This window comes from Myotis myotis, unplaced genomic scaffold, assembly GCF_014108235.1.
Source record: "Myotis myotis isolate mMyoMyo1 unplaced genomic scaffold, mMyoMyo1.p scaffold_m19_p_7, whole genome shotgun sequence".
Lineage (NCBI taxonomy): Eukaryota > Metazoa > Chordata > Mammalia > Chiroptera > Vespertilionidae > Myotis > Myotis myotis.
This window is the reverse complement of record NW_023416379.1, coordinates 88431925-88459904: the sequence shown is the minus strand read 5'-3', so window position 1 is coordinate 88459904 and position 27980 is coordinate 88431925. Positions and strand designations below refer to the sequence as shown.

Sequence of the window (27980 nt, the reverse complement as noted above, 5' to 3'; positions counted from 1 at the left end):
AGTAGGGAGGTAGCGGGTTCTGAGGAGGGTGTTTGTGCTTTAAAGCTGTTGTTCTCCATCCACCTCCCAGCAGTGAAGGCTGAGGGCTGCTGCAGGCGCTGAAGTCCTTGTTGAAGTCTCTGCTCTGGAGCCTCTCACAGCAGTGAGTCCGCATCCCAGGAGGCTGTGCAGTGGAGGTGCCACATTCCTTTCGGAAGAAACTGAGGACCGATCAGAGCCTGCCAGCCAGGGGAAGGAACCAGGGGAAGGAACCAATAGGTCTGCCTTCTGCCTGCTCGCCAGTCCCCAGTACGGCTCTACCACCACCCAGCCCAGTTCCCCAAAGTTCCCCGGTGGCCATCCAGCGATGGGAGCCTGCGGGCTGGGGGAAGGACCAAGAGGTGGTCAATGCACCTCATAGCGACTGGTTGATCGGTCGTTCTGGTCGTGACACTTGGCTTTTTATATATATAGATAGTCCTTAAAGTTATGTATTGAAAGAAGTGACATGAGCAGGAACTTCTAAGAAAATGGCCCTGATGTTTGGTGAGTGCCTGGATGAAATGAGAAATATAAGAATACAAAATTCAGTGGAAAGAGTGTGTTATTGAATCTATAACAGGGGTCATGGAGAATGATCTGTGTGTCTTACATCAATGCTAAGACTGAACAAGACAAACAGATTGACTTGTCTATTTGACAGCAACTACCCTCAGTTCTTGGGTTTATATCTTGATAGTGACCTTCTATATACAGTACCACCCCCTCAAGGAGACTGACCAGGCACTGGGGATAAGTTGAATATTGGGTCCCTTCTATCCTGGAAGGAGCAGTGATTCAGCCTCAGAGGAGATACGTACTCTGAGTATGGGCTTGCCTCTCTTGTTCACAGTGCTCAGCCAGCAGCACTACCCAAGGGCTCACCAGATATCACTTATGTAACTTGTCTCAGACTAAGGAATCCATCTTATAGTAATAAATATACAATAAAACACGGCCAAGAAAATCATTGGTTCTACCAGATCACTTGCAACCTACAAGCCCAATAGGATGTGAGAATAGTCTCTTAAAGGTAAAGCTAAGGCATCAAGTAATCAACCTGAACACAATCCTTCTGTACTTGGGCACAGTCTTTAAGAATGAGGTATATGCTTTAAACCAATAACTATTATATGGTGTCTTTTCCCCAAGAGTTAGAGAACATGGGTCCTTGAGACAAGGAGTAGAAGGACTAGCTGCTGCTTCTATCATATTAGATCCACTTGAGGCATTGATGCTTCTTTTCCACATGCCTTTAAGCATTGTTGGACTTGAGGTTCTGGGTATCTGAGAGGAAGTGGAAGAGAAATGCCTCTACCAGCAGACACAATAAAGGGTCTACTAAATCTTAACTCATGGTAGACCAGCAAGTGAAGGAGAAGTTTATTGGTGGGGGCAGTGGGCCACTGTTACGTTGAGACTGAGTTTACTGCTACATAAGGGGGATAAATGTGTCTGGAACACCTGGGATGCTTCTTGGTGATTCCATGTTGTAGGTAGCAACAGCATGACAAGGACTTAACTAGACCCTCATTCCCCTTGGAACAATGGTCTTGGATTATCTGAATAGGCAAGCAACTCAGAACAGCAGAAAGAAGTACAGGCAGAAGATGAAGAAATTCAGAATGGGTGCTAGAGGAGGGGGAGTATCAATTATCACCTCAGGACAAACTCCTGCAAGAACAGTAGCTCATTCCACTAACCCCCTATAATAACATTTTGAATTTATTAAAAGCATCTTTTTCTCTTAGTATACCAGACTCAGGGATGTGAGTGTAAGGCAGGAAGTCTAATCTCAGAAATAAAAGGCATCATAGTAACATCAGAAGCAAATTTAAAGCCCATGGATTTAATTTCATGGACACTGTGGCCACCTTTCAAAAATGTTAAGAAATAAGTCATACAATCACAGAATCCTAATGTTTGTTTGGTTACAAGTTACTATATAAAGATAAGAATGAAGAAAAAATGCAAAAAGCGTGTAGTTTTATGATCTGATTTTTCAATAAACTTCTGTATGTTGTGAGCTGTGGCATTCTCTCTTGAGAGGCTACCACAGCATCATCATTGCAGTAGGTTTTCCTTTATTGGGGGAGGATACTGCTATTAGAGCTTTGTTTTCTTTATACAAGACTTCCCCATTTTGCCGGAAGCAGGTCCATCCTGGCTGCTTGACACAGTTGCTGCAGGAAAGAAACATCTGCACAGCATATGTTTCAAGGGACCTGGCGTATAGAGCATACTGTTCTTAATATGTTTGCTCTCCTTAGCGCTATGTGTTTTAACCAAGGTCACCTCTCTGAGAAAGGTTGTTTCCCCAGGTAGGGATTTTTTCCCTGAAGTTAGGGAGGGGATAAAACCCCTTAACTAAGTGCCAGGCGGGTAGTTAATCACTTTAACTACGAACAATCACCCTTAAGCTACATAATCTTCTTTACTCCCTGGAATGGAGATAAGAAACGCCCTAACTTTTGGAATAGAAATTGACAGGATTAAAATCAACTGGTATAAATAGAGATGTAACAAGACAATAAAAGACAGACAGAACTTGGCTGGAGATCCTGGCTAGGCTGCTGATCAACTGAACGCTGTCTCCGTGTCATTCCTTCTTCGCCGACTCCGTCCACTCCTTTGGGGACCCCTGGACCTGCTGGGGTTGGACCCCAACAATTGGTGCCCGATCAGGGACCCTTCGGCAGGCAAGGGAGTAATCACTAATGAAGAGGCAGCCGATATCCTAATCAAACAACTGGCTTTTGAAAATGCTAATAATACCTGTCAGGCTTTATTAAGGCCGATTCGCAGGACGGGAACTATAAATGATTTTATAAAACAGTGTGCTGCCCTCGGTCCCGTCACAGGCGCTGAAAGCAATTGGAAGAACATGGCGCTCACCAGCTTTTTACCTGCAGCTACTCAGCTCTCTCAGGACCAGCTTGAGGCTGAAGAAAAGGCAAGATCCCAGAGATCATGGCACACCTCACTGGTCTGCTCCCGAAGAGAACCTCCCCAATACGGGTACCGGCAAGGCTGGATACCTCGGTTATTAGAGGATTTTGGAGATGGAGGTGCTTTCCCAGAGATCCATGTGGCCCAGTATCCACTGGATATGGGGCAAAAGAAAAAAATGTCAAATGCCCTGGCCATTCAGGTGGATGCTGAAGGAAAAATTAAATATGATGCCATTGCTCGGCAAGGACAGTCAAAAGACAAGGTCATTTATAGCAAGTACACTGACCTGGTTCCCAAGGAGGTCATGAATGCAGACGACCCAGACCTGCAAAGACCGGATGAAGAAGCTATTAAAGAGATAACAGAAAAGACCAGGGTGGCCTTAGGAAAATCTGTATCACAGAAGGTTGCTGCGGCCATGCCAGCTCGAGCGGCTGATAAACTGGCTCCCGCTCAGTATATCCGGTACACGCCATCTCAGCAAGGACTGGCTTTCAACTCTGGGGCAAAACAGAGGGTTATTCGTATGGTGGAAATGCAGAGAGATCCAATGGAACCTCCAAGGTTCAAGATTAATGAGAGAATTCCCCGAGGACCACCTTCTCCTCCCACACCTGTCATGCATTCTCCTAGCCGAGAGATGACTGTGAAGGAGCAACAGGAGTGGAAGATTCCTCCGTGTATTTCAAACTGGAAAAATGCAAAGGGCTATACAGTTCCGCTAGACAAACGTCTGGCTGCTGATGGAAGAGGACTGCAGACAGTTCACATCAATGAAAATTTTGCTAAGCTGGCCGAAGCCCTCTACATTGCTGATCGGAAGGCTCGTGAAGCCGTGGAAATGCGTGCCCAAGTAGAGAGAAAGATGGCGCAGAAAGAAAAAGAGAAACATGAAGAGAAACTGAGAGGAATGGCCCAGAAAGCTAGGGAGAGGAGAGCTGGGATCAAAACCCATGTGGAAAAAGAGGATGGGGAGGCACGTGAGAGGGATGAAATTCGGCACCACGGGCGGAAAGAGAGACAGCATGACCGGAATCTTTCCAGGGCAGCGCCCCATAAGAGGTCGAAACGGCAGAGAAATGAAAATCGAGATATCAGCGAGGTCATCGCTCTTGGTGTGCCCAATCCCCGGACTTCCAACCAAGTTCAATATGACCAAAGGCTGTTCAACCAATCCAAGGGCATGGACAGTGGTTTTGCAGGTGGAGAAGATGAAATTTACAATGTGTATGATCGCGCCTGGAGAGGTGGTAAAGATATGGCCCAGAATATTTACAGGCCCAGTAAAAATCTGCATAAGGACATGTATGGTGATGATCTAGAAGCCAGAATGAAGACCAACAGATTCGTTCCCGATAAGGAGTTTTCTGGTTCAGACCATAGGCAAAGAGGTAGAGAAGGACCAGTTCAGTTTGAGGAAGATCCTTTTGGTTTGGACAAGTTCCTGAAAGAAGCCAAACAGCACGGTGGCTCCAAAAGACCCTCAGATAGCAGCCGCCCTAAGGAACATGAGCATGAAGGCAAAAAGAGGAGGAAGGAATAGATACACCTCTTCACGGTGAATGGACTATTACCCATAACCCTAATGATGCAAGTTATATGGGCAAACACATTGTACACGGGCCAGATAAAAACCAAATCTGGGGGCAGATCCCAGCACTACTTTTTATTACAGCAGAAAGGGGCGTGGGGGGGGTGGAAAATTCTACTTTGAACTATTTAGTTTTGTTTTTAAAGAGTGGGTTGTGTTTGTGCTCCTCCCACCTTTTGGCATTTATAGAACATACTGCCTCATAAATGAAATAAAGACCACTTCCTTTTATGTGACGTTAGTACTTTGGGGTTTTAATATTTTGTGTAAGAATGACTGCTTGCTGATGAGTCAAGTTAACCCAACCACAGTGAGTCGAAGGATGTTCACCTATTGGAACTGTCCTGCCAAATGATGTATGCCCCTAATGTGCTCTGTTTTAATTTGGGAGTGGGGAAAAGTAAGCGCTTGCTTGGTGCACCTATTTGTTTCAAATAAAAACATTTAGACAAAAAAAAAATAAAAATAAAACAGTGTGCTGATGTAAAAAGACCCAGAGAAGCTCCTTGTCCCATCGTTCCAGAGACTTAGAGCTGCCCCGATGACAGAAAAGCAGAAAAGAAGAAAAGGAAGGCTATGCAAGGGACCAAGGTGCCAACATGGGGTCAGCTGAAGGTGTTAACAACAGGCTCAGCTTTGCCCCACATCTCCTTTCCTTTTTCTTTTCTTTCTTTTTTTAATCTGACTACTTGTTTGCTGGTTCTTTGGCCTTTCTCCTTCTCTCCTGAACACAGCCTTTTCTAGAATCTCCCTACCCTACTGTTCCAGTAAGGGCACCTCCCTTTTATGCCGTGACTAGGTTACTGACACCTGTGTGAATGTTGCGCTGGTCTTGACACCGCCCCCCCCCCCCCCGTTTCCACCTCCTGCATCTCAGGCCAAATCATACATTCATTAAATGAATTTGAGATTAGGACTTCATCCTCTCTGGAAAGACAAGACACTTTTGAAGTCAGGTTCACACTATGACAGAAACTGCTTATTATTTCAATATCCTTCCCTTTTATAATAGGTTTGCTCCAGGCACAGGGACACAGCTAGAGCCTACTTTTCCCAGCCTTCCTTGCAGCTAGCTATGGACACATGACTGGACTCTAGTTAATAAGATTGAGGTGGTTTATACAAGTTTAGGGGAATTCCTTGAAGGTATGTCTTGTCTTCCTTTTCCCTTTTTCTTCCCTCCTAGTTTGGTAGTTGTATTTTGAACTTATTGAGAAGCCCGATATGGCATGCTAGCTCTATAATGGCCCTTGAGCCTGATACTGTTAAGCAACACCGAGTCTTGTGATTGAGATCCGCCCACCCACCCCCATCCCAGTCTCAGGATTGTCCCATGAACATGCTTCACATTCCCTCCACCTTCCTAACCACATCTTGTAGTTGAAACCTGAAGATCTACCTATCGGCTATTAAGATAAGTACAGCATTTGATATGACCAGGAAGGGATGGAAAAGTAGCCCTTGAATAAAGTAAATGATTCAAGTTGACAAGCAGAAGAGGAATGGATAGAAACTTGATCGAGCCACTGTCTCAATTCTGCTCTTCAGGGAAATTGGGAAAAGCTTATGTGCCAGCTTTTTACTTGGGGACATGAGCCCAGGCAAGACTGAAGGACAGGGACAGAGGGAGGTACGTAGAAGGCTGCAGTTTACAGCCACTGGTTGCTCCTCTAGCAGAGGTACATAAGAAGCCTTATGAATCCCATCTCAGGACCCAGGGAAGATAAAGGGATGCCTTTATCCGTTGGCTCGCAGCTCCCAGTCTGTCAAGTTTGCCCCATATGCTAAGTACCTCATATTAACAGGTTGTTTGGCATAAATGCCTAGTGAGTTCCCAAGAGCATCCTGTACCTCCAACTTAGAGAGAAGCCCTCAGGAGGAAATTGGGAGGTAGCTGGTATGAGACCGAGTTGAGGAGTTGTCAGGTTACACCAGCAGCCACATTTGGAATAAAGAGATGAGGCAGAGGGGACCTGACCCAGCACACAGGAGTCAGTGCACCAGCCAGCATTAAGGAAGAGATTACAACCTTATTGATATTCCCTCTGCTGTATTTATATCCCCATGACTATTACTTTTTTTGAAGAATAGTTTGATTTTGAGAGAGAGAGGAAGGGGAATTTGAGAGTGTAACATCAATTGGCTGCCTCCTACACGCCCCCTAGAGGGGATCAAGCCCACAATCTGGGCATGTGCCCTGATCTGGAATCAAAGAAGCAACCTTTCACTGCATGGGATGATGCTCCAACCAACTGAGCCACACTGGCCAGGACCCTATGACTATTTTTTAACTACCAAGTTGTATTTCTCAATCCCTTCACATTTTCCTGGAAATATCAGGGGGAATGCTTTGTACATAAGGTATATTGCCGGAGACCATTCATTGTCTTCACTAGCTGAGTTTAGACAGAGACCCCCCAAAAGCTAGTAGCCCTTGAAAGTCCTAGTAAAGGTCAGGGCTTGAAAGTCCTAACAAAGGTCAGGGCTGTGCATCACCCAGTTAATCTAGGAACCACTCAGTTAATTTAGGTAATAATAGTTGAAGCATCCCCACCTTAGTTCCCTTAATTCCTTAGATACTTATGTAGATTTTTGTTGATTATTGTTAATCAGATACCCTGCCTACTCCAGGAAACCTATTGAGGAGCTAATCAGATACTTAGTCTATTCCTGTAATTTGTCAGCTGATCCCTGTGGCATTGAAACCTCCTTACCCTAGGGCTAACCCAAACAAACCTCCTTACCCTAGGGCTACCCCAAACAAACCTCCTTACCCTAGGGCTACCCCAAACAAACCTCCTCACCCTAGGGCTACCCTAGACCAAATAAAAGGTTGGAACGGCCTGAGCATCAGGGGAAGTCTTTCGGGACTTGCCCGCCTGGTCCCCCAATATTGCAAAATTATCTCGTGTCTTTTTCTCTCATTTGTTGTGCGGCTCCTCTTTCAGATACCGAACAGAACGTGGAGGGAGTCTTACTCGACAGTATATGACTGGCTCACCACTATGCTATACACCTGAAACTAATACAAAGTACTGAATATAAACTGTAATTGGAAATTTAAAAAATACAAAGGAGACTTACTGGGCCAGGCATGGAGAAGGAGTGTGCTTGCCTCTGCAGCCAAGGCCCTTCCAGAGGATGCTGGTGTCACCAGCAGCGCCTGGGACCAGCTGAGATGGTGGCGGCCGACAGCAAGCCGGCCCCGGCCCCTGCAGAGTAGCATGTGGAGGCGGACAGGGCGGCTGGGTCCTCTGCGGGGAGTGGCGGGATCAGGAGACCCATGCGAAGTTGCTCCACCCATGCAGACACATTTTGGGATTGTGGCAGCCAGATAACAATTTATACAAAGGGGTAGAAGGACTCTGAGTATGGGCTTAGAGTATTGGGGAGTGTGAGGTAATGACTCGTGTGTGAAGCTATAAGACTCACTCATCCAGTGTCGGTAATGACTGGAGACATGTAATACTTTAAACAATTTTTTAAAAAGGCATTCTTATATCACAATGTTGACACAGCCCTTGACCAAGGCAGTTGTTGATTCACCTTTACAGCAGAATTAGATGCTGTACAGCGACCAAGACAATTGGGCATAATGCTGTACAGCAACCAAGACTTTGGGCATAAGGCTTTATAAGCACCCTTAGGTTCATTTTTCTAGATGAAATGAACACAGCTTGAATACAATACCCACTGCTTCTCTATTCCATCCCACAATCTCGAGCATAACACTAGCTATGAAAGGACAGAAGTTCTCACAAGGCAATTCTGTTTGCCCCAAGTAAAATACCTAAAGATGGGCTACGAATTAGGGAAAAAAAAGATTTCAAGGGCTGACTGAATACCCTTGCAACTGAGTTCCAAACTTTTCCTTAATGGCTCAACCTCTATATTCCTTATTAAAGTCATAGCTGGTCCAATGCAATGGAATCTCAAAGGGAAACAGCACACAAACCTCTGGCCCTATGGAGGACTGCTACCTGTAGTGGTGGACGGCTTGGTCAGAGGTACCTGCCTCTCCATGACCCCCAGGTGGATAACTCAATGCAGTTCAAGCCCGCGTTTAGAATTCGCCTTACAGAGAGGAAACCGGCCACAGTGGAGTGCACGTACGGCTACCAAGGGCCCCACAGCTGCCACATGCAGATTCGGAAGGACGGGTTCTCCAGCAGGTGCAACCTGACGCACCGCCACAGGATGCCTGGTTGGAGCCAAGAGGATTTACGCGCGTGGCAGCGGGAAGAATGGGGGCAGATGCTGGAGCACATTTTCCAGGAGGACAGGCTGCAGTTCATCCTGATGAAGCTCATCTACCATCAGAATGACAACTGCCGGAACTACCGCCGCATCTACCTCTCCCGGAGCCACCCCGAGGACCTCATCAGGCCAGGCCTCTTCAAAGGCACCCACCATGCCTACAGCCTAGAGGTTGTCATGCTCAGCTTCTATGGAAGCATGGCAGGGTCACGAAGATCACGGTGACCACCACGTCCCTGCTGGGCAGCAGATGATAGAGATCCACCTCAGGCACCGCATCCAGCTGGCCGATGAGATCTTCAGCAACTTCAACAAGTACTCCCTCCTGGTCCAGGAGGTTCGCGAGCAGGTGATCCAGGAGCAGCAGCAGCAGCAGCAAGAAGACAGCACTGAGGACGGCGAGGGCCATGGCTGGCTGAGCCCTGGGCAACCCAGTGTCGGGAAGTCCGGGGCTGCAGCTTTGGAGAAGCAGCCTGTCCAGTTTGTCCTGCCTGCGGGCATAAGCTCAAGTAACCAGAACTACCCGTGAGCCTGCAGGATGTGTTTCTCTGGCGTGGGCATCGTTGCCTGCTCTGGCTCCGCCTACCCCCAGGGGATCCCTGGAGTCTTTATCCTGTTTGATGAAGTCCACCTCCGTTTCCTCTGGTTGGAACCGAATTGCCTCAGCCTGTACAGCAGAGTCCAGGTCACCTTCCAGAATGCCGAGGCACCATCCCCACAGGCTTTCCAAGAGATTCTCAAGAACATTCAGTCCCCACCCCCTGACAGCCCCTCCCTTGCCCAGGGGCAACAGCGGGGAGAAGAGGCTTCAGAGGAAGAGCAGCTTGCATGCACTTTTAAAGATTGGACCTTCTGACTGGATTATCCACCTTCTTGTTTGTTTTTAATCCTCACCCGAGGAGATTTTTCCATTGGTTTTTGGAGAGTAGAAGAGAGAGGGAAAGGCAGAGGAAGATCCATGTGAGAGAAACACATAGATTGGTTGCCTCTTGCATGTGCCCTGTAATACTTTAAGCAATTTAAAAAAAAGACATTCTTATGTCACATAATGTTGACACAGCCCTTGAATGTGAGCCTCGGAGTACCCCTTTGCCAGAAGGGAGGCCCCTGGAATTAAGTCGAGTGGCATAGTCTTTATCCTCTCCTTCAGGATTTTCATCTTTGCCTCTGCCCATACAAGGCCTGAAACCCTTCATTTTAAACCTCAGAGCCAACTTTGGTTTTGCCCTTAGATGCCAGCCTTGCTTTGAACTGCATTACACTACCCACTGCCTCATCCACGGGCCCAAGCATCTGCCCAGCTTTGATGATTATGTCTCTGCTTCCCAACATTGCTGTTGCAGCCTGATAAAGCTTGGGGTTCTTTTAAGTTTTAATTCACTTTGACATCATCTGACTTCCTAAAAATAGGGTGCTTAGCCGTGGAGGCAATAGGGGCTTCCGACACTGGATGAGTGAGTCTTATAGCTTCACACACAAGTCATTACCTCACACCCCCCAAGTAATCTGTTTTAGAAGCAGTGGGCTGAATGCTATCCCAGCTCACTACTGCTAGCTTCCCAGAACAGCTACCGGCTCCAAAACTCAGATTCTCCTTCCTCCACGAGGATGGGGTCATGATGTTCTACAAACAGTGGAGTGTAGAAGGTGGTGAGGCCTTAATTCAAGGGAAGAACCATGGGATAATCACCTAGACCACCTCCAAGTGACCTTGGAAGGAGAACTCTGCCTTGTTGAGTTCACCTCACCCCTAGAATGAGACCAGTTCTCAGGGTGGTAGGAATTCATTAAGGTGGAGGCCATACGAAAATAGTTCAGAGATATGTCTGCTGGACCGTTTCCTATTGACTTTGGGCATAAGGCTTTATAAGCACCCTTAAGTTCATTTTTCTAGATAAAATGAACACAGCTTGAGTACAATACCCACTGTTTCTCTATTCCATCCCACAATCTGAGCATAACTCTAGCCATGAAAGGACAGAAGTTCTCACAAGGCAATTCTGTTTGCCCCAAGTAAAATACCTAAAGATGGGCTATGAATTAACCCTGAGAGCCTAAGCATATGATCCTTTCCTTTTCCATGAACTAAAAAATGGCTTAAGATTTCAAGGGCTAGTGCTCGCTTCGGCAGCACATATACTAAATTGGAACGATACAGGGGAGAACGATTTGCATGGGCCCTGCGTAAGGATGTCATGCAAATTCACGACGCGTTCCACATAAAAAAAAAAAAGATTTCAAGGGATGACCGAATACCGTTGCAACCGAGTTCCAAACTTTTCCTTAATGGCTCAACCTCTATATTCCTTATTAAAGTCATAGCTGATCCAATGCAATGGAATCTCAAAGGGAAACAAGCCAGAGAAGCACTAAAAGAATGATCTAAAAGCTCCCCTTGGGGACATCCTAATTATAAACGTCTTCTTTTTATACATGAAAATAAAGGAAATGCTTTAAGTGTTTTAACTAAAACACGGAGCTCATCATAGAACTATAGGGTACCATAGCCAACAATTAGATTCAGTAGCAAAAGTGTTCCCTCCCTGCTTCGGCCATGGTATGCAAGCAGAATAGTTATGGGCTCTCCTTCAACCATTTGCGTTCATTTTGTGGAATCTTTACTGAGCTCTTACTGTACTCTCAGCATTTCTCAGGCAGCCACCTGGTTTCTTACCAAGTACTCTTGCTCTCTTTGCCCAATATTGGGCGAGTCCAATGTAACAGCCTTAATCCAGAAACCCTGTTACTTTCTTTACAAGACGAAGGCACACAAGGTTGTGCTTTACTTGATACCTTCTTGTTCCTGTAATAATTATACAGGAAATTCCTATTAACCAAGGACAACTTAATTTGGTTTGCAGATAGATCTTATCTCAAAAATGAGATGAGAGAGAGAGATTACTTAGCTGGGCATGCAATGACTTCATGGTCAGTTTAACAGAAAGTTCTTATTTACCTGAAATAATCTGTCTTGTTGGGCAGATTTTAATTTCTCTAATTTGAGCTTGTCAAGTGGCCAAAGATCAAATAGCCAACATTATACTGATAGTCCTATACCACTGGTGTAGCTTATGACTTTGGAATGTTATGGAAGCAACGAGGCTTCACTTCTTAACTTCCTCAGGGTGGTTTATAAAGAATTAAAAACAGGTTGCAGAATTAGATGCTGTACAGCAACCAAGACAATTGGCAATTATCAAGATTCCAGGACACTCTAAAGCTACCACCCTTGAAGCAAAAAGAAATCATTTAGGTGATGCTATAACTAAATAAGCAGCACTAGGCAATCAAATTATCCATACCTCAGAATTTTGCTTCTGCTAAATCAATAAAAGACTTGATAGTTCCACAGCAGCTACAGAATAAAATATATGGCAACAAAAAGGAGAAACCTTTGACCCAGACAAACAAATATGGCTTGGACCCAGTGGGAGATCTATATTACCTATAGGGGCTCAATTGCCTATACTTCAACATGAACAAACACATCGGGGTTCTAAAAGAGTGATTTCATGGAGTACACATTACCAGAAACCTTCTCTCACTATAAATCATAAGTATATAGCAGATGTTCTGTAAAATATAGCCCTGGAACACACTCCATAGATCCCAGGGACATTTCTCACTCCCGTTAGGCCCCTTTGAGGTATGGCAATTGGATTGTATCCGAATGCCACTGTCTCAAGAATACGAGTGTGTTAGTTATGACTTGCGTGTTCTCTCATTGGATGGAGGTATTCCCTTGCAGGAGAACAACAGCCTTAATGGAAGGTAAAATTTTATTGGGGGGAAAATAATGCCCCCTTGGAGAGTTTCCTGTGAGTCACATAGTGACCGAGTGACTCATTTGCTGGGCAAATAATGCGATCCATTGTGTAACATTTGGCCTATTCTACAGCATTTCATTGTGCCGATCACTCCCAGTTTTTTGGATGGGCACGTACCAATGGTACAAGTAAAACTCAACTAGCTTGAAGATAAGCATCCAGATGCCACCCACACTCCTGGTGCTGGCAGCAAAGAGCCTGCTGAGGGACCACGCCTTGGCCATTGCAGCTCTGGAGTACCTGCCCACTGAGCTCTTCCTGTATCTGTTCGTCCTAGCCTACCGTGGTGGACACCACCACCAGCTCCTGAAGGCGTTGGCCCAAGCCTGGCCCTTCACTGTCCTCCCTCTGGGGGTCCTGATGCAGCGTCCCCCTGATCATGCCCCAACCAGGGCCACGGGCTTAAAAGCTGTGTTTGACACACTTGACGTTCTGCTTGCCCAGGAGGTGCAAACTGCAGGTGCTGGATTTAAGGAACATGGGTGCCAACTTCTGGGATATGTGGCTTGGAGTCAGCACTGAAAATTGCTCACCAACAGGACCAGTGACTGTGCACAGCTCCAGCTCCAACATGGAGCATCCCCTGGCTCCCTTAGAGGTGTTCCTAGACATTAATTTACATGAAAGGAACCGGGATAAGTTTTTCATGCACATCATCCAATGGGCCCAGCAGAGGGAAGGGTTGCTACACCTGTGCTGCAAGACAATGAGGATATCTGAGGTGCCCTTCCAGAGGGTCAGGAGGGTCCTGGATAGGGTGAGGCTGGACTGCATCCAGGAGGTGTACGTGAACTTCACCTGGGACCTGCCCACCCTGGGGACATTTGCTTTCTACCTGGGTCAGATGAGTAACCTGCAGACACTCTTTTTCCTGGAAGAGTTGGCTGAGGAGGAAGAGGATGAAGAGCGGGAGAAGGAGGGGGAGGAAGAAGAACAACAGGAAGAGGAGCAGGAGTTGAGGGAGGAAGAGGAGTTGGAGAGGAAGGAGCAGGAGGAAGAGGAGCAGGAGTGGGAGGAGGAAGAGGAGTTGGATAGGGAGGAGCAGGAGTGGGAGGAGGCAGGGGAGCAGGAGTGGGAAAGGCAGGAGCAGGAGGAGCAGCGATCCTTTTCCCAACTCCTCTCTCAGATGCTCAGGCTGTGGCACCTCCAGGAGCTCTACATGCATTCTCCATCCTTCCTCCCAGGTCGTCTGGACCAGATGCTCAGGTGCCTGCAGACTCCCTTGGACCTACTCTGCCTAACATATTGCCAGTGGCTGACGCATTCAGACCTGATAAACCTGTTCCAGTGCCCGAACCTCAGGCAGCTGAAGATCCTGCATCTATTTGGCCTCAGCCTTGCGGATTTGAGTGAGCCCCTCCGAGCTCTGCTGGAGGCAGTGGCACCCACCCTCCGGGACCTGGGTCTGGATAACTGTGGGATGGCGGACTCCCAAGTCGAGGCCATCGTGCCTGTCCTGAGCCGCTGCCACCAGCTCAGGAAGTATGCCTTCAGACCAGTCTGTAACCTCAGGCTGAGCAGCAGTGAACTGAGGGGGAGCAGTCCATTCATCCTGAAATTCCTCCTTGGTCACAGCCTTTTCAGCAGCAGCCTGCTCTGCCTTTTCAATCTCTTCAGGATCTCTGTAGAAGTAAAGATCGGGCATCACTTCCCACGGGTGTTCACGGGAGATAGTGCCACGCATGCAGAGCACTTCCCGGGCCAGCATCCACCACATCAGACCCACTGAGTGAGCCCCCTTGTTGTTGCAAGGGATGGCAATGTCCACAGAGCGCAGCGGAGAGTCCGTGTTACACAGAGCGATGGTGGGCAGGGTAACATAAGACGCCTCTGAGAGGCTGGTGGTCAGCCCTGGGGCCAGTAGCCACCAGAAGTCTTGGCTCCCGGAAGGCTGCCTGCATCTGGTTGGCGAAGGTTCCAGGAGTGAAGCGGTGGCAATAGGAGTGGCTCCAGTAGCAGCAGCAAACTTCAGCACAGCTCACTGGCCGGGATTCCTGGGCGACATGACACTGACGTCAGCTGGGTTTTCGATGGCAACAATGGCACGAGCTGCCAGCAGAAGCTTTTCCCAGGTTCTCTTCAGATTGATGATGTAGATGCCATCACTGTTCCTTTTGTAGATGGACTGTTCCATTTGGAAGTCAAGGTTGGTGCCACCTAAGTGGGTTCCTGCCGCAAGGAATTTGAGGACATCCTCCTCCTTCATTTGCCAGACATCAAGGGCTCCGGACATTGTGAGAAGTTTCCCTTTAAGTCACCTGGGAACCGAGAACAACGCCATATGGAGCCCTCCCTGGGTAGCAAGGAAAGGCCCTCGGGGAGTTTTTCCCGTGAAGGCTGACCATTGTCCTGCCCTGGGAACGGTCTGAGCTGTTGTAGCATCAGAGATTAGCCACCTTGTTATGGGGCTTGGAGCTCCTGAAGGCAGGACTGCAGACCCTCTCCCTTTTCAGGTTACACTTGCATGTAGCTATCTTCTCCCTCATCCATATATAATCAGCCAACTGGCAAGGGAGGGGGGAAGGGGGTTAAAGCAGAATTTCCAGGGTGACTGACTGCTCTCCCTGTGGGGCGCAGCTACAGTGTTTTGGACAGGTTCAAGCCTTGGACTGAGGAGAGGGCACAGTCCTCTCATTGCCACGTGCAAGTCCCAGCTGGATGGCAGCGCCCTCCCAGAACAATTACAGCCAACAGCTATAGTGTAAGCTTGAACCTGTGGTCCGAACACGTGGCCCCACGTGCCTGAGTGATAGAGTTCAGGTGCATGTAGTTGAGTAGGATTGAAACCCATGAGAATGTTGTAAACATCTTGATCACGCCCTTACTTTGCCTGTGGCATCTGCTATAAAATAAAGACACGGCTTGTGGGTGCAGGCGCTGTCCATCAGAGGGGCAGCGTCCCACCAAGACCCAGCTTTCATTCTCTTGCCTGTCTTTTCTAAGCCTTTCATCACCCCCACTCAGGTTCACCCTTGGCCGTGCCGGTGCGGCATATCTCCCCATACTGCCGGCATTATTAGAATAAAAGTTCATATATGATTCAACCCTGTATCTGCTTCATTTGGTTCAAGTAGCAACAGGCAGCCTTGGACCCATTGTGTCTGGTTTCACCAAGATAAAACAATCCAATTCGACTGTGGTGGCTGCTACACATGGAGGCATGGAGGAGTGCGCTTACCTCTGCAGCCTGGGCTCTTCGCGGGGATGTCGATGTCCTCAGCAGCGCCAAGGCCCAGCTGAGAGGGCAGCGGCTGAGGGCAAGCCGGCCCCGGCCCTGGCCCCGGCAGAAAAGCACCTCGAGGCGGACGAGGCAGCGTGGTGCTGTGCTGGGAGTGGAAGGATCGAGAGCCCCATGCCGCCCCCGCCGCCCCTGCACTGCTCACTGCAGGACCTGCCCCATGGAGATGCTAGTGGAGATCTTCACCTCTCTCCCCGGCACTGATCTGCCCAGCCTGGCCCAGGCCTGCACCAAATTCCACCACATTCTGCCACAATCCCAAAATGTGTCCGTATGGGTGGAACAGCTTCACATAGACTTCTCAATAAGAGATACCGATCGTCTCCTGGTTCTGCAAGTTTTCACGAACCCCAAACTCCTCGCGGCAGCACTGGAGTCTTTATCCTGTTCGATGAGGACCACTTCGGGTTCATCTGGCTGGAGAAATACTTCTTCAGGTATGGTAGAGTCCAGGACACCTTCCAGAATGTGGAGGCACCATCCACGCAGGCTTTCCTGGAGTTGCTCAAGAACATTCAGTCCGGACCCCCTGTGAGGAGCAGCTTGCACGCACTTTGAAGATTTGACCTTCTGACCAGGTTACCCACCTTTGTTTGTTTTTTTAATCCTCACCCGAGGATATTTTCCCCTTGATGTTTAGGGAGAGCGGGGAAGAGAGGGAAAGACAGAAATAATCCATGTGAGAGAAACACATCACTTGGTTGCCTCCTGCCCAAGGCCGGACCAGGGCCAGGCTGGATAACAGCCAGCAATTGAGGTAGAAATAAACCTTAGACCAATGATCTCAACCTTCCTAATGCTGCGACCCTTTAATAAAGTTCCTCATGTTGTGGTGACCCCCACTTTCCTTGTTACAAATTGAACATAAAGCATAGTGATGAATCACAAAAACAATATGTAATTATGTATGTGTTTTCCCATGGTCTTAGGCCTTTCCATCAGCACGTCCAGGCTCTATCCACTGAGCCAAACCAGCTAGGGCTGAGCATGTCTTTTTAAAAAGAAAGAAAGAAAAAGGAAAGATCCTAAAATTAGATAGTGGTAATTGTTAGATTGTACAACTCTGAATATAATAAAAACCACTGAATTGTAAAAAACAAACAAAACTGAATCCAATTCAAATGGTTTGAGTGAAGACTTTAATGAAAGAAAGCCTTGGTGGATGGAAGGAGTCAGGAATGAGGGATGAGGAGACACCAGGGGCCAGCAATGGCAGGAAGCTACTGCAACCATAGGCCCAAGAGGAAAGAGGTACCGAACCCAGTGAGAGCTACGCCTATGGAAGAGGGTCCCACCTGGCAGGAGCAGCGGGCCTGGAGGAACAAACCTGTTCTCTGATATGTGGCTGTAAAAGACGGAGGGGGAGTTGGGAACAAGTACCCAAACCTCTCATCTCCTAGCCAGTGTCTTCCAGTGGCCAGGTCCACCTGGCCGTCAGCTTTCAAGGGAGATTAAGCGATATGGCCCATAGGTTGCTGCCCTCTGGGGGCACAGAGCAGAGTGTAGGGTGCATTGGTGCTGAGCAACAAAGAATAGCCAGCTCTCTTGGAGACCAATGGGGAGGGGAGGCCATCAGAAGGGAATCGCCATATGACACTTAGGGAGAGGACAGAGTACCTGGCTCTGCGGCCCGTCTTCACACAGGGCCCCATGTCAGGGCCCCACAGGCTGGAGTGAGCCAGTGCTGGAGCCCAGAGGCCCTCCCACTAGTCGGGGATTCATTGCAGACTCATTTTGGAGCCGAGAGCGGCAATATTTTGTTCATCCCCAAATCTGGCACTAGTTCCCTGCTGGTTACAAGCTAGCAGAGGTGGAGAGCCTCTGGCAGAGGAATTCGCCAGCACCAGCCTTAGTCTCTGGATATTTTTCACACGTGGTTTCCAGGCTCAGTGTGGCTCCAACACACACACTCTTGCTCCTAAACAAGATTGATCTCATTTCCTTAGTCCTATTACCAGGGAGGTCAGCCATCTCCATTTCCTAATGGACTTAGATTAGGTGATAAATCAATCCTGATTAGAGACACTATTCTCCAGTGGGAGGAGGTGCCAGAGGCTCAGCTCGGGGAAGCTGTGGTGTGGGGCTCGAAGGAGAACAGTCTGGGGATTGCTCTCTGGTTAACGAGTATAAAACAAGGTAGCACACCGGTGTCTCATTGGTTTCTAGCTCAGCACTGCACCGTGTGCTGTTTGAACAGGGTCCATGCCACACAAGTGTCATTTTAGCCAGTGTCAGGAAGGTGTCTGGCAACGAGAGGAACGACGCGAAGAGAGCACTGCACGGTGCCTTTATATTACAATTTCAACTTTTAAGAATGTCAACTACATACTGCGATGAACCCATTTCAGGGAAAATTTCACACAACGACAAAGAACGCCCCTGAGCGGCTTTCAACGTCTTTCTTGTCCAGGCCCCATTTCCTGACCTCCTTATTCCACATTAAAATGAGCATGCCCCTCCTTCTGGGAAATTAGGCTAATTTAATGGTCACCACCCACATATATTCCTACCAAACAGTAAGCTCTCCTTCTGACCTTTCTCAGGCAGATTTGGAGCTTCATGGCATCCAGCACAGATGGGGGTCCTGAGGACCAGCTGACAATTGGGGGAGCACAGAGCGGTACGAGGCCTGTTCTCCGACCATTGAAATGTGAGGAGTGTCAGGATGGGCACAAGCAAGGCAACCCCAACTGTCGTGTTAGGCAAGCATTTGGGGCTGAGCACCCCCAGCCCCGAGGATCCAATGAGATGAAGGGAAACCAGAAACCATTGGCTTCCCAGGATCCATAGAAGCCATTTAAGACAGGAATCGTTCTCCTGGTGTGAGTAAAGACTAGGGAAGACAGTTTTCAGAAAGCCACAGGCTGTCTGCATCTCAGCAGTGGGTCAGGAAGACAGCTCTGCAGCCATGGGGCAACCTGTATCCATCTAGAATACAGACCAGCCTTTTCTGGGAAAGCTCAGAAGAAATGATGCCTCAACTTCAGCCAAGAAGAGACAACTCATTTTATCCAAGACCAAGCGGAGACATCGTGAAAAGTCTCAACTTCCTAGGAAACTGACCAGCTGCATTTTCAAGAGTCCAGTCACAAAGACAATATCCCATCCAGGTAACGTGCTCAGCGGCAGGCAGGGGGGTGGAAGGGACTTGGGAGAAACCCTAGCAAATCTGTGCATATAGGAGACTGCAGGGTCTCCAGGCCTGTAGCCCTGAAGGAGAACTTAAGTACTTTCCATGTCACAAATACCATGAAACTAATTGCATTGGGAAGTGTGGGTGAACCCCTGGGCCATGCTGGTCCTGGGTTTCTACACACCAGCCCCCAGCCCACCACAGCACAATTTTTAAATTAGGCAGAGATATCCCAGGAGCAGGTCTCTGTGGGCCACAGCTTCTCTGCAGGCAACCAGTTACCCGAGGAGATATTGAGAGACAGACTCAGAGTGGGAAAAGCAAGAGAGAGACTGGCTGTGGCTTTGAGGGCAGACAGGTTAGCCAGGGAGGCAGAGAGAGCCAGGAGCAAGGAATAATGTAAAACCTGAATGAAATTACAAGGTTGTGCAGAAAAGGCTCAGTGGTGTGGCTTTGGGGGAGTGGTTCACTGTGAGAACGCCCTAGCCATACTGGTTTCCTTTCATGTCAATTCTGTTTCTTGCCCTGGACTCGGATGCTTTGTTATACTCAAAAGTTTAATAACATGCGACTTTAAGTGCTTTTAAAATAACATGAAAAACCAAGACAAGCAATTGGATTTCCCAGCCCATTCTCAGCAAATGGGAGCCAACTAAGGGTAGCCAATCACTTAGTTCCTACCTGAGTTCCACCAGCTGAGTAGGCTGGGACCCCTTCAGGACTAGAATGCCCTGTGAACTTCACGTGAACGTCAGACTTGTGACTTGGAGCAGAGCCTAATGTCCCAAGTCAAGGTGGTTCTGACTGCCAGTTCCTGGGCTCTTTTTGGCTGAGACACATGCTGGATTTCAGTTTAAGTCAGGTGCCCACACCTCAGCCCTCTTCTCCCTTCCCCCAGGGCCTTGCTGAGTACTCAAGCTGAACATCTGACTTCTTGGATATCTTCAGCCCTTAACTAGATAAGTTACAGCTGGGTATTTTGCTCAACGGGAACACCAAATTAAGATAATGATTGTCAGGATAAAATGTACATGAAATAGCAGAAACGTGGGGAAAGCCAGCTCCTAGGAGTGGTTAGGTCTTGGTCTCTGGGAAGTAGTTGAAATAAGCAAACATCTTGCCTTGACCCTGCAGAGCTGCCACAAAGCAGGATCATTCTTGGGACTCTGAGAGGGGACGGAATCAAGAGCAGAGTCTCAAAGAAGAGCTCCAGGGTCAGAGTTTGCCTCACCTTAAATTTCCTGAAGAAAGAACTTCTTGAAGGCAGAAGAGGTCATTTCCTACCCCAGCCCCACAAATGGTTCTCACTTAGCATGAGCTTGCATGCAAATCTCCCTTCCCCCGCCCCCATCTCAAGACACCTCAAACATTTTATGACAAAAAAATGACCTGACAAGGACACATGTGATACCTTAATCAATAAAGAAAAAGAAAAAGAAAACAAGAAAACGACCTGACATGCAATGAACTGGTCCAAGTCTACCCCAGGCCCAGGAAGGGAGCCTGATGGGCTGGAAGGTAGGAGTCAGTGGTCAGAGACTAGGCCATCTCTGTAGGTGCCCCTGGGCTGTAACAAGGAGTTAGGCTGAGGGGTGGGAGTCCTGATACCTACAGCTGCCCCCAGAGGGCCTTCCTGCCCAGGGCATTTTAAGGGAGCCCCCCTTATCCTTAGGGAGTGGTTTCTGTTCTTCCTGCTAGTAAGCCTCCACTTAGAACCCAGCTACATGAACTCCCTTCCCCACCACATCTCATCTATCTCTCATCTAAGTCTCAGTTACCCAAAGGCTATGCCACTTAGTGATGAAGAGGGGACAGTAGGAACCAGTCTGAAGAGAGAAGCTGCCCAGGTAAGTCTTGAGGGTAGTGGACATTCAGGGTAGGGAGCTGTGCAAAGAACTAGAACTTCGCTTTAACACCAGAACTAGAACTGAAACCGGGTGAGCTCAGCAGGGGAGCATGTTCACAGCGGGCAGTCAGTAGTTCCTGGTTACAGGGTGGGTAATAAGCCAAGCTCCTATGACCACCATGCAGGCCTCATAAAACATGTCAACTGAAGGCAACTGAGCTATCAGGTTAAACACTCGCAGCTTAAGCAACTCCCTGGAGACATGAGAAGTGGCAGGATTCCGGCTGAAGCTATCATTGGGCACTAATGCCTGTGACTGGCCTTTTGGTTCCATGGTCCACATTTCTTTGCCATTGAAGGCTTATTATTAGGGAGATCTGGGAGCCAACCTTTGTCACAAGCAGCTTTTTTGCAGGTAGTCTACAGTCAAGATTCTGCCTCTTTATGGCCCCATCCTCCTCCCCACTTAGACAGGCCTTGTTCTTCTGGTGTGAGTAAAGGATAGGGCAGGCAGCTTCCAGCAAGCCACAGGCTGTCTGCATCTCAGGAGTGTGTCGGCAAGACAGCTCTGCAGCCATGAGGAAACCTGTACAGATCTAGAATACAGAACAGGGTTTTCTGGGAAAGCTCCAGAGAAATAGGATGCCAAGAAGAAACAACTTATTTCATCCAAGACCAAGCAGAGACATCGCGAAAGGTCTCAACTTCCTAGGAGGCTGACCAGCTGCATTTTCAAAACTCCAGTCACAAAGACATCTCATCCTGACAATGTGCTCAACGGCAGGCAGCAGGGTGGGGGGACCTGGGAGAAGCCCCAGCAAATCTGTACATACAGGAGACTGCCGAGTCCCCAGGCCTGCGGCCCTGAAGGAGAACTGAAGTACTTTTCATGCCACAAACCTCAGGAAACTAATTGCATCGGGAAGTGTGGGTGAACCCCTGGGCTGTGCTGGTCCTGGGTCTCTACACACCAGCCCCAGCCCAGTTTGAAATTGGGCAGAGATGATCCCAAGAGCAGGTCTCTGTGGGCCACAGCTTCTCTGCAGGCAACGGGTTACCCTTGGAGATATCCAGAGACAGACTGAGTGACAAAAGAGAGACTGCAACAAGAAAGCCCACTGCATGGGAGAACATATTTGCTAATGCTATCTCAGATAAGTGTTTAATCTCCAAAGTTGACAGGTTACTCATACAACTTAAAATGAAGATTGAAAGTCCAACCAAGAAATTGGCAAAGGACCTAAATAGTTTTCAAAAGCGGACATACCAAAGGCTGAGAGATATGAAAACATGCTCAAAGTCACTAATCTGTAAGATGCAAATCAAAACAATGGAGGTACCATCTCACACCTGTCAGAATGGCTATCAACAAGTCAACAAAGGACAAGTGTTGGTGAGGATGTGGAGAAAAAGGAGGTACACAAAGTACCTGGTTTCCCCAGGTCTCCAAGTCCTGCACTGCTGGTGGGAATGCAGACTGGTGCAGCCACTGGAAAACAGTATAGAATTTCCTTTAAAAGTTAAAAATGGAACTCCCATTTGACCAAGTAATCCCACTTCTAGGACTATATCCCAAGAAACCAGAAACATCAATCAGAAAGGACATATGCACCCCTATGTTCATAGCAGCACAATTTATAATAGCTAAGATTTGGAAATAGCCTAAGTGCCCATCAGCAGATGAGTGGTTCATCTATACAAGGGAATACTATGCTGCTATAAAAGGATTTTTTTACCATTTGCAATAGCATAGATGGATCTGGAAAAGCATTATTCTAAGCTAAATAAGCCAGTCAGACAAAGCTAAATATCACATGATCTCATTCATATGTGGGATACAATGAACAACAAACTGAGGAACAAAATTAGATCCAGAGACTAAGGAACACTGAACAGACCATCCAACCTCAGAGAGAAGGCAGTGGGGAGGGGGTAAGAGATCAACCAAAGGACTTACATACAGGCATATTTGCATAAGCAATGGGCATTGACACTGGGTGGTGGGGGCTTGTCCTGGGGGACAGGAGTGGGTGGGGGGTCAATCAGGGTAAAAGAAGACATATGTAAAACTTTGAACAATTAAAAAAAAGAGACTGGCTGTGGCTTTGAAGGCAGACAGGTTGGCCAGGGGGGCAGAGAGAGCCAGGAGCCAAGAAAAATGCTGTAAAAACTGAAGGGAAATTAGGTTGTCCAGAAAAGGCTCAGTGGTGTGGCTTACGGAGAACACCCTGGCCATACTTGTTTCCTTTCATGTCAGTTCTGTTTCTTGCCATGGACTCTGACGCTTTGTTGTATTCAAAAGTTTAATAACATGCAACTTTAAGGACAACAAAAAAAATATGGAAAACCAACCAAGGGGTTGGATTTCCCAGCCCATTCTCAGCAAATGGGAGCCAAATAAGGGCTGCAAATCACTTAGTTCCTACCTAACTACAGCTAAGTAGGCTGGGACCCCTTTAGGACTAGAATGCCCTGTGGACTTCATGTGAACTTCATGTGAACTTCAGACTTGTAACTTGGAGCAGAGCCTAATGTCCCAAGTCAAGGTGGTTCTGCCAATTCCTGGGCTCTTTTGGGCTGAGGCACATGCTGGACTTGGGTTTAAGTCACGTGCGTTTAAGTCACGTGCCCACACCTCAGCCCTCTCCTCCCTTCCCCCAGGGACTTGCTAAGCTTAGTGCTGAAGCTAAACATCCGTGTGAGCTTCTGGATATCTTCAGCCCTTAATTGGATAAGTTGCAGATGGGGCTACAAAGACAGGTCAAGAGCTCAGAGGTTGCCACAAGTGGCACCTGTAGAATACAGTACAAAACGGACAAGTTTCCCTCAACCGGATTCTGAAGGCTCGCCCCACCCTCCTAGTTTTAGTCTTTCATTAAGGAAGCTAATGCAAGACTACAGGCCCAGCTCTGATCTTGTAAAATCCATCGTCACCAACCATACTTTGAACTGAACAATTAAAAAGCAACTTTATCCATGCCTTACAATCAAAACATGTCATTGACACCATTGCTCAATACAGGACAGGCTCATACAATCCTAATTGCAGAGTCTGCTTGGGTAGGTGAGGGAGCTATGCAAGTTGGACGTACCAAGCTGGGCTCATAGAGCTTGCCAGGCTAGAGGGAGGTTATAAGGCACTGACGTTCAAGTGGTACTTATGACTGATACACTTTTCTGCAGCATGGAACTGCTGCTATGCAAAAAATATTTAAAAATCCATTGACCCAGGACCACACATGCTCTGCCCTGGCTGGGGTTCCTCTACCTGTCATAAGCTAATGCTTACTGGGCAGGTACTGTGATGGGCGCTGGTCTACACAGTGTCATCTAGCCACAAAACATCAGAGTTGAAGTTTCTAGATTTAGGTACTTGTCCAAGATTTCAGAGCTAGTAAGTAACAGACAGGGACACACCTCAGGTGAGTTCAAGCCCATATCCTCACTGTCACATACCACACAAGGGATTTCCACATAAAGGATCAGAGATTGAGACTCTGGTCAAGAGTGGCGCTCCCACCTCCACTGCAAACAGTAGCTCAGCCCTCACTGATAGTGGGGAAGGGACATAATAAGAGCCACACGTGTCTAACAATTATTCACCTTGCTAACTAAGGTGTTTTTTTGTTTTTTTCCCCACAGACCTGGGGAAACTGGAGGGTAAAACAAGGCTGTAAAAAGACAAGATACCTCAGTAGGTCTTATTCAGAAAGGAATACGCTTCGATTTGGTAGCTGTGCCTAGACTAGCCGTGGGCAAACTACGGCCCGCGGGCCGGATTTGGCCCGTTTGAAATGAATAAAACTAAAAAAAAAAAGACCGTACCCTTTTATGTAATGATGTTTACTTGAATTTATATTAGTTCACGCAAACACTCCATCCATGCTTTTGTTCCGGCCTGCCGGTCCAGTTTAAGAACCCATTGTGGCCCTCGAGTCAAAAAGTTTGCCCACCCCTGGTAGACGCTGACTCCCTCGGGGAGTTTCTCAGCAACTCCGGCCATTCTCCAGTTCCAGGAAGGGTCTGAGCTGTTGTAACATCATAGAGGTTTAGCCACCTTGTTATGGGACTTTGAGCTCCTGAAGGCTGGACTGAACCTTCCTTTTCCATAGCTCCGTGCAGCTGCATGCTGCAGTGTAACATCTCCCTCATCTACATCTATATATAAGAAGCAAAGTGACCAACCGTCCATCTGGCACGTATGACACACTGGCCATTTAAAAATAAACATTGATCAATTCTCTGAACGGTGAACAGTTGGCAGCCTCACACTATAACTTCAGCCATCGAAGATCAAACTGTATACCCCAAATGCTTTTTCTTAGATGGCCCAGGCAGTAGTGGAAAAACATCTTTATAATGTTTTAATACATTAGAGGTGGTGGTGGTACTGTTTTACCCACAGGGTCTATAGGAATTGCTGCAAATTTTCCTTTCAGTGCGCACAAATCCATGCACCGACCACTAGTCCATATATAATCAGCCAACTGGCGAGGGGGCTCAGAGCAGGATTTCCAAGGTGACCAAATGTGCCGGAGGCCAGTCCATCCTTGCTGCTTGACACAGTTGCTGCAGGGAAGAAACATCTTCACAGCATATGTTTCAAGGGACCTGGCGTATATGGCATACTGTTCTTAAAAGGCTAAAGAGAAGCAAACGAAACCTAAGCGCACACAAGGGGAACTGGAGGGTGTGGAAAGGCACTGACCACGTGATGTGGCGGCCTCAGCAGCAGGAGAACCTGAGGCGTGGAGGTAGCTCAAACTGCGGAACTGGGAACTGAGTGGGAAATGCCGACCTCACTTGAAAATGGGGCAAGGCCAGTGGGTGTGAAGCTTGCCCACCTGAGCCCACCCTGATTGAGGGCTTAACTACAGGTTCCTGAGATGGCTCCTGTGAAAAGCCACTTTATTAAGGTTATTTGTTGACACTATTACAGATGTCCCCTTATTGATTTTCCTCAAACTGGAGGTGAGAGTGATGGGGTCTGGTTGCAGGAGCATTTATTCCAATAATGCCGGCAGTATGGGAGAGCATTCGTGTTGGGGTCCAGCCCCAGCAGGTTGAGGGGTTCCCAAAGGTGTGGACGGAGTTAGCAAAGAAGGAATGACACGGAGGCAGCGTTCAGTTGATCAGCAGCCTAGCCAGGTTCTCTAGCCAGGATCTGTGTCTTTTTTGGCCAGGGCCACATTAGAATTTTAATAGAGAAAACTAGGAGTACATAAACATTACATATGAAACAAACTGACATAGCCTACATGAAAATGCCCGAGGGAACAAAGTACAAATTCAAGCTTAGAGATTTAGGTACTGGTACTCGATGAAATCACATTTCCCAGCAAGTCAGTTTTCTCATTTGTGGTTTAGAGTGATAATCAAGTGAGTCAACAAATGAATATATGTATATAAACATACATAAATATATAAAAATTCTATATACTGCCCAGTGCTATTAAAAATACAGATATTCTCTTCTTACTTTCAGTCACATTTCTTTTGCGTTTTCTCTTGTATTTTCGCTTATACATTTCTTGTTTGCATTTTTTTTAAAAACCATTGATTTACCTGTTTTTCTGTCATGTTAAATTCAAATGCAAGCGATAGACTATGTCCTTTTGTGGGGCATTCGTTTAACTTAAACGTTGCCCAGAGTGTCCATGAGGGGCTTGCTGACTAATCTTTTCTCCGGATATTCTTCCTCACATTCCATTTTTTTCTTTTTTATCTTCCTCTTGTTCTAGTTTCTTTTTTCCATCCTTTTTTTATATCTTCTTCCTTTTCTCCTCCTCCATTTTTCCTTCTTTCATCTTTACTATGATTCCTATTGGATTGCTCTGGATTTTTATCACAGGGCATAACTGGTTGTTTCTGTATAGCAAGATCCCCAATATGTGTTGAGGGTCCAGACACAGCAGGTCCAGGGGTTCCCAAAGGTGTGGATGGAGTCAGTGAAGGAAGGACACAGACAGTGTTCAGTTCATCAGCATAGCCAGGTTCTCTGTCTTATTGTCTTGTTACATCTGTATTTATATCAGTTGATTTTAATCCTATCAATTTCTATTCCAAAGGTTAGGGCGTTTCTTATCTCCATTCCAGGGAGTAAAGAAGATTATGTAGCTTAAGCGTGATTGATTGTTCGTAGTTAAAGTGATTAACTATCTGGCTGGCACTTAGTCAAGAGTTTAATACTGGGCCCCTCCAGACTAAGCATGCAGTCTGGCCTCTACTGAATTTGGCCTGCACCCCACTGCACTGAATCTGCACCCAGAAACTGATCCTGGGAGCTGCCAGGAGGTGGATGCCATAGCTCTGAGGTGGAGGATGATGCAAGCAATGGGACCAGGCTAGGCTTATGGCCACGATGCTGTAGGTGCAGTCAATAGCCCAGTGATGAGATGGGTTCCACAAGCCACGCCCTTTCTCAGGTAAGGTACAGGAGGGTGTGGCATCTTATGCCTAGGTTAGCAGGGAAGGCCCAGTGTCATGTTTCCCTCCACGTCCCGCGTGGTTCAGGGTTCAGGGTCTGGAAGAGGAGCCGCACACAAATGAAAGAAAAGACATGAGATAATTTGGAAATATTGGGGGACCAGACGGGCAAGATCAACTTAGGAGGAAAGACTTCCACTGTGCTCAGGCCTCACCAAGCTTTTTATAGTGAGAGGTAAATCAGATAGTGGTTACCATAGTTACACAGTTCTTGTGAGTTTCACTTGTTTTGACCATGGTTATCCTTCCTGCATTCCCTCGGCCCATTAGCTTCCCAGATAAGATCTAGGGGAGTGTTATAAAGTCAAGCCTAATTATGCTAAGAGGACTGTGCCCTCTAAGCTGGGACTTGATTGTAACTTTGCCAACAGGTCAGTAGGAGGCTTAACCCTATGTCAGTTTCCCACAGCCCAGGAGCTGTTTAGCAATAGGCTTATTAGGGAACCAAGCATTTATTAGAGAATTCTGTCAGAAACTTATCAGTCCAGCTCCTACTTGGGATACCCCCTGCAGGGGTCTTGAGAAGATTTGAGTAGAAGCCACGGGAGAAAACCCTCACTTTCAAGGGCTGGTCCCTTAACTACCACCTGCTGGCCCAGGGCAACCCCCACTGAGATTTACTCTTTCCAGCT

The 27980-nt window shown here is 47.5% G+C and overlaps 1 protein-coding gene, 1 non-coding gene and 3 pseudogenes across 2 annotated transcripts; 4 read left to right on the top strand and 1 right to left on the bottom strand.

Moving 5' to 3' along the window:
- The first annotated feature begins 2902 nt into the window (after positions 1–2902).
- LOC118660281 (SNW domain-containing protein 1-like) lies at positions 2903–4513 on the top strand. The gene has a single exon (XM_036317490.1). It carries the CDS (start codon positions 2903–2905, stop codon positions 4511–4513), a length of 1611 nt encoding a protein of 536 aa, XP_036173383.1.
- Positions 4514–5160: 647 nt separating this feature from the next.
- On the top strand, positions 5161–9674 carry LOC118660774 (annotated as a pseudogene).
- Positions 9675–10933: 1259 nt separating this feature from the next.
- LOC118660845 lies at positions 10934–11043 on the top strand. Its single transcript, XR_004969049.1, has one exon. It is a non-coding gene; the product is annotated as a U6 spliceosomal RNA (small nuclear RNA).
- A 1445-nt stretch (positions 11044–12488) lies between these two features.
- Positions 12489–14128, top strand: LOC118660773 (annotated as a pseudogene).
- A 3-nt stretch (positions 14129–14131) lies between these two features.
- LOC118660772 lies at positions 14132–14935 on the bottom strand (annotated as a pseudogene).
- Positions 14936–27980: the final 13045 nt, after the last annotated feature.

What these genes read in the sequence shown, in the direction of transcription:
- LOC118660281 (XM_036317490.1), top strand. Translation starts at nt 2,903, where the DNA reads ATGGCGCTCACCAGCTTTTTACCTGCAGCTACTCAGCTCTCTCAGGAC.